Below are 6,000 nucleotides of genomic sequence, written 5' to 3' on the forward strand. Positions count from 1 at the left end.
GGACTATGGCTTGTGCAGACCATCAGTCACCTCACTTCTCCTTATCTCCAATCATCTATCCCCATGCTTCAGATCACCCTGCCTCTCTATCCTGTAAATGTCTCTAATCCCCATTTTCAGGGAGGCAGATTTAAGATTCATTCTCCCATCTCCTCACTTGGCTGCCTTGTGAATAAACCCTTTCTCTGCTGCAAACATGTCGTCTTGGTGATTGGCATATTGGGCAGCAGGCAAAACAAACCTGGTTCCCTAACATAAGGTCTCTGCCTCTCGCTGAGGAGGAGGATTTACCTAAGACCTGAGAGGACTTTGCAGATCAGGAAAGGGGTGGGTGTAAAATTCTAGTGGAAAGAGTTTATTCACTCGTTTATTCAAAAATACATTCCAAGCAATTCCCTGGGCACAGAGGTTGCAGCTGTGAACAGCACAGACTGCAATTCCTGACCTCATGGGGTCTCCATTCCAGTGGGATGTAGCAGGAAGACAGACAATAACCAATATAAATAAGTGGATGTCTCTAATACATTCCAGGGTGATAAATACGATAGAGGCTTGTTAAAAGGTAAACTGAGGCATATTAAACATTTTAAGGGTTTATTTGAGTAAAAAATTGATTTGAATTGGGCAATGCCAAACTGGCAGTGGTTAGACACATTCCACTAACAGGAGCTCGGGGAAAGAATTTTATAGGGAAAAGGTGGAAAAAGCAAAGTAAGGAAATTATTGCTTGGCTATTGCGTAAAGCCTAGTTGGTTGTGTGTGATCGGTTGTCCTTATCGTTTTGATTTTGTAACCTTGAAGCTTAGATTTCGGTTTGCTTACATAGGCTGCCACGGCTTTAGAGCCACATTAGTCTGACGGCCTCCTTGTTTAACTAATTGAACAGACCAAACAAACAGAGAAAGGGTGTAGAGAAGGCTGGGCTAGGGTAAGTATTGCAGTTTTAAATAAAGCTGTCAGGAAGGGCCAGTCACTATTGGAACAAAGACAGACGGAGGTGCATGCGTGAATCATGTGTCCATCTGAGGGAACAGTATTCCAGGCAGAGGGAACAGGCAGTGCAAAGGCCCTGAGGCCAGAGCGTGCCTGGTGTCTTTGAGGAACAGCGAGCAGCACTGTGTGGCTGGAACAAAGTGATGGAAAATAAGGGAAAGACCACAGGCAGACAGAAAAAAACCCTCCACCAATTAATACTTCAAAATTGTAGGGGCTGGTCCAGTGGTGCAGTGGTTAAGTTCATACATTCCACTTCTTAGCGGCCTGGGGTTCGCTGGTTTGGATCCTGGGTGCGGACATGGCACCACTTGACAAGCCATGCTGTGGTAGGCGTCCCACATATAAAGTAGAGGAAGATGGGCACGGATGTTAGCTCAGGGCCAGTCTTCCTCAGCAAAAAGAGGAGGATTGGCAGCAAATGTTAGCTCAGGGCTAATCTTCCTCAAAAAAAAAAAAAAAGTTGCATCCACTACAATATTTACTATATAAATAATGTAATAATATTATTATCCTTCATCTTCTGCCTTAATGAACTGGGTGATCTCACCACCCGGGTAAGCTATCCTTCAATTTCCTCACCTGTCAGAGGTCAAATTGGTTCTGGCACCAATTCCAATGTGTGTGTGTGGGTTCCTCACGCCAACAAGCATAACTCAGCAGCAGCCATAAGGAAGAGATGAAAGTTACAGGGGAAGGGCATACCACTCTTCCCAAATCTCCACGTGTCCACCAGCCCAGAAGCTCTCTGAGCCCTGTCCTTTTGGGTTTTTACGGAGATTTCATTACGCAGGCGTGATTGATTACATCATTGGCCATTGGTGGTTGATTCAACCTCCAGCCCATCTCCCCTCCCTGGATGTCTGGGGGTGGGACTGAAAATTCCAACCCTTTAATCGCATAGTTGGTTCCCCTGGCAACCAGCCCCCATACTTAGGTGACCTAGGAGCTTTCTAAAACTCACCTCATTAACTTAACAACAGACGCCTTCATGGCTCTCTCAGAAAATTCCAAGCGCTTTAGGAGCTCTGTGCCAGAAATGGGACGAAGACCAAATATGTATTTTTTTTATTATAAATCACAGTATTATACACAGTATTTGCACAAAGAAGAAAAGGATTTTCTGAGAAAACGGAAACAAAGAGAAAAAAATATTCTCTCCCATCAAATCTGAGCCAGGAGGTACAGTCGTCAGAGGTGCACCCACTGAACCCCAAAAAAGGTCTCATCCGAATTTCGAGACGGCAGCCACGGCAGAGTGAGGTTGGTGCAGAGAGTGTCCCCTTTGGCCAAGTACGTCAGGCGCTGGGAGGCGACGGTGCAAGCGTTGTAGAAATTGAGGCGAAGCAGGCTGATGCTGTGGGTGGCGGAGGAGCAGATGCCCACAGCCAGGGTGGCCCTGCGGACCGCGTTGGTCCAAGTGGAGGAGCAGTTGGTTAGTGTCACCTGGATGTGCAGCCTATAGATGCCAGGGTGCTGGATACGCAGCTGACCGTAGTCCAGCTCCAGGCCGTGCACGAAGGAGCGGCCCAGGGCTGGGTTGCCCTGCCAGTGCAGCCTGGCGTCGTGTCGTGGTCCTAGAGATAGAGTTGGGGGGGGGGGTGGGAATGATGGAGGTTTAGGGAAATTGAGTGCTATGGACCGAATATCCAAAATTCCTATGTTGACACCTAACGTCCAAGGTGATGGTTTTAGGAGGTGGGGCCTTTGGAGGAGTTTAGATCATGAGAGAGGAGCCCTTGTAAATGGGATTAGTGTCTTTATAGAATGGATCCCATGTCCGCTGATGGATGAATGGATAAAGAAGATGTGGTGTATATATATACAATGGAATATTATTCAGCCATAAAAAGGAGGCCATTTGCGACAACACGGATGGAACTTGAGGGCGTTATGCTAAGCGAGATAAGTCAGACAAAGAAAGACAAATACTGTGTGATCTCATTTAAGTGTGGAACCAAAAAAAAAAAAAACGAACTCGTGATACAGAGAATGGATTGATGGTTGCCAGAGGCAGGGGTGGGGGTGGTCAGAAGGTACAAAGTTCCAGTTATAAAATAAATAAGTCATGGGATGTAATGCACAGCGTGGTGGCTATAGTCAATAATACTGTATTGCATATTTGAAAGTTGCTAAGAGAGTAGATCTCAAAAGTTCTCATTACAGGAAAAAAAAAATCTTGATTCTGTGTGGCGAGGGGCGTTAACTGGACTTATTGTAATAGGTGATCATTCCACAATAGACGCAAAGATCGCAGCGTGATTTGTACATCTGAAATTAATATGATGTCCTATGTCAATTATATCTCAAAAAAAAAAAAAAAAAAAGAGAGAGAGAGGAGGACCCCAGAGAGTTCTCTTGCTCTTTCTGCTGTATAAGGACACAGCGAGAAGATGGTTTCCCATAAACCAGCGGGCGTGCCCTCACCAGACACTGAAACTATGGGCATCTTGATCTTGGACTTCCCCCAGGAGCCTCCAGGACCTTGAGATATAATATCTCTTGTTTTTAAGCTGCCCTAGTCTGTGGTATCCTGTTATCATCGTCTGAACAGAGGTGACAGAAAAAAAAAAAAGAGGAACAGGGATTCCTTCTGCTACAAAATGAGGCACACAGCATGTAAACCTCTGGGGATGAGCGTGGAAGACACAAAGGAGAAGAGAGGCCGGCAGGGGTCACCGAATGGCTGGCTGTCTCACCTAGTTCACGTCTTTGCTCAAATGCCACCTTCTTAGGGACCGAACCCATTGCATGCCCCATTCTCCTCCCTTGTTTTATTTTTCTCCGGAACATACGATAAGGGTGTTTTACTCTACTGGCATGCTACATATTTTACTGGTTCGTTGATTTATTTCTGATCCTCTCCAGAGAAGGGCAGCTCTGCAGAAACAAGGATTTTTTTTTTTTCTCTTCTGGTCGCTGTTGTGGCTCTTAGAACAGTTCTTGGCTGACAGTAGCTGCTCGACTAATGTTTGGGGAATGAAGAAATGTTAGCAATCACCATTGGCGTTGCTTTTGGCTCTCCCAGGGGAAGAGCACGTGGGATGGATTGAGAGAAAGAGTAAGGTAACAAACACCAAGAAACACACTGCCCCATCTCTCTCTCTCTTTCTCCTTTGTCTCTCTCTTTCTCGTTCTGTTTCTATTTCTCTGTCTCTATTTTTCTTTCTCTTTCTCTATTTCTCTCTCAATTTCTTTCTTCCCTCACTCGCTTTCTTTCTCTTTCTCATTTTCTTTCTCTCTTGATTTCTTTCTTTTTTTCCTCTCCGTCTCTCTCTCCCTTCCTCTCGCCCACCCCCTTTCTCCAGCACGCGCGCACACACGTGCACCCCGTCTTACCTGTGTGATTCAGCTGGAGCTCAGCGACGGCCCACTGGAAGAAAACAAGAGAAAACACAGCAGAGACATAAGCCCCGAAGTTCTGAGCTCCCCCTAAGAACTCTCTTTCCTCTGCCCACCCTCCTGCCCACCCCTCATTCCATAAAGCCGACATGACTTTTTTTTTTTTTCTTTAAAGATCTCTTAAAGAGGAAGTCGATCTGCACAGGCAGGGAGCATATAGACGTTCAAAAGAACTCGGTTTCCTGGAGGATCGCCGGCGCCGTGCGCACCTGCTTCTCTCTACTGCAAAGCCCCCTTCGCAGCCCCCAAAAGGGGGTCCCGGTAGTGGGTATCCGGGGCTCTCAGATGAGCGGCCGCCGTTGGTCCCGTCCTTGGAGGCCCCAGAACCCTCCCTGCCAGCCTTGTGAAGCCCCCAGCAGCTCTGAGTCAGCCTGCTGGGGAACACCGAAGACGAGTCATTTTGTATGCCCACATCGGATGCACCTTCCCCAGATGACATCCTTTCCACCCCGGGATCTCCACCCGGGAATTACCTCCTGGGCAGAACTGACGATTCCTGAGCCCGGACCCCCAGGGCAGCCTCGGATCTGCCTAACTCCCTGCTGATTTTTATCCATCTCATTCTGATTTTGTTTGTTTTTTTTTTTTAAATTGTTAGTCTATCTATCAGTCAGTCTACCCTCTAGCTCATCATCCCTCTGCCTCCACGCGATTCTCTTCCCGGCTGCTCCCCTCCCCTCCGCGCCCGGGCAAAGCCAGACCCCACCCAGAGGTCCCCAGGCTCCACCAACAGGTGGCAGGTGGCAGGTGTGCGTCCCTCTTCCTCCTTTCTCTACTTACCCCAGACGATTCGAGCTGTTGTTGCTGTGCGAGGCGCTGGTTGCAGACAAAGCAGTATATCACCATGCCGATGAGAATCAGCAGGAAAGCAACGCGCAGGATGGTGACCCAGGGCAGGCGGCGCACCAGGCAGCCGGACCCCTCCTCCGCCATCGCGGTCCTCGGCCGGCGCTGCATCAGCTGCGTGCTGGCGGTGCCAGGGGCGCACAGAGGGCAGCCAGGAAAAGGGAAGGAAACTTCTGACCTCCTCGGGCTCTTGCCTGCCTGCCTCAACCTGTCAGGCTCCGCCCCACTCTGAGCATGTCGCTAACAACGGGAGGGACTTGAGCTGTCACACCAGTGCCGGGGGGTGGGGGTGGGGGCGCGGAAATCCCCCTCTACCAGTGTCCAGGAACCAAAAAGGGTGGGCCAGGGAATTGCTTCCCCGTGCCCTTCAACCTTCCTATGGGGGTCCCCACCTTCACTTTCCTGGTACCCATTCATTCATTCATTCATTCATGCAACAAAGCTTCACTGAGCATCTGCTCTGGACCATAGACTGTGCCGGGCACTAGGGGTATGCAGAAAGCAGCCAGTGATGGAGGGGGGATCCTTAGGTATCCACGCGCTCCCTTTCATCTTCTCAACCTCAGTGCTGGGGCCACACCTGCTGGGGCCGCCTGACTAGCCTGCCCCAATAGGAAGAGAGTAGAAGCAGATAAATTGTCCCTTCGGTGGCCTGATGTTATAGACATCTCACATCTCCATTCAGTTCTTTCTTCCCCTGTGATCCTGGAGGCCACCTTGCTCTTGATGGCTGTGATGGGTTGAACAGTGTCACCCCCA

The 6,000-nt window shown here is 48.9% G+C and overlaps 1 protein-coding gene across 1 annotated transcript; it reads right to left on the bottom strand.

Annotated features, from left to right (window-relative positions):
- Positions 1 to 2,049: 2,049 nt before the first annotated feature.
- Positions 2,050 to 5,465, bottom strand: CD70 (CD70 molecule). Its single transcript, XM_070626651.1, has 3 exons — positions 5,176 to 5,465; positions 4,333 to 4,366; positions 2,050 to 2,570 (listed from the first exon to the last, which is right to left on the bottom strand). The coding sequence occupies exons 1-3, from the start codon at positions 5,350 to 5,352 to the stop codon at positions 2,185 to 2,187; spliced, it is 597 nt and encodes a 198-aa protein (XP_070482752.1). The 5' UTR covers positions 5,353 to 5,465; the 3' UTR covers positions 2,050 to 2,184.
- Between the last annotated feature and the right edge of the window lie 535 nt (positions 5,466 to 6,000).

This window comes from Equus przewalskii, chromosome 6, assembly GCF_037783145.1.
Source record: "Equus przewalskii isolate Varuska chromosome 6, EquPr2, whole genome shotgun sequence".
NCBI classification, from domain to species: domain Eukaryota; kingdom Metazoa; phylum Chordata; class Mammalia; order Perissodactyla; family Equidae; genus Equus; species Equus przewalskii.

Bases quoted from the DNA above. Each gene is read 5' to 3' on its own strand.
- CD70 (XM_070626651.1), bottom strand. From the start codon at position 5,352: ATGCAGCGCCGGCCGAGGACCGCGATGGCGGAGGAGGGGTCCGGCTGC. The intron at 4,367-5,175 runs GTAAGTAGAGAA...GTTTTCTTCCAG, and splicing joins AACAGCTCGAATCGTCTGGG to TGGGCCGTCGCTGAGCTCCA. The intron at 2,571-4,332 runs GTAAGACGGGGT...CTCTATCTCTAG, and splicing joins GCTCCAGCTGAATCACACAG to GACCACGACACGACGCCAGG.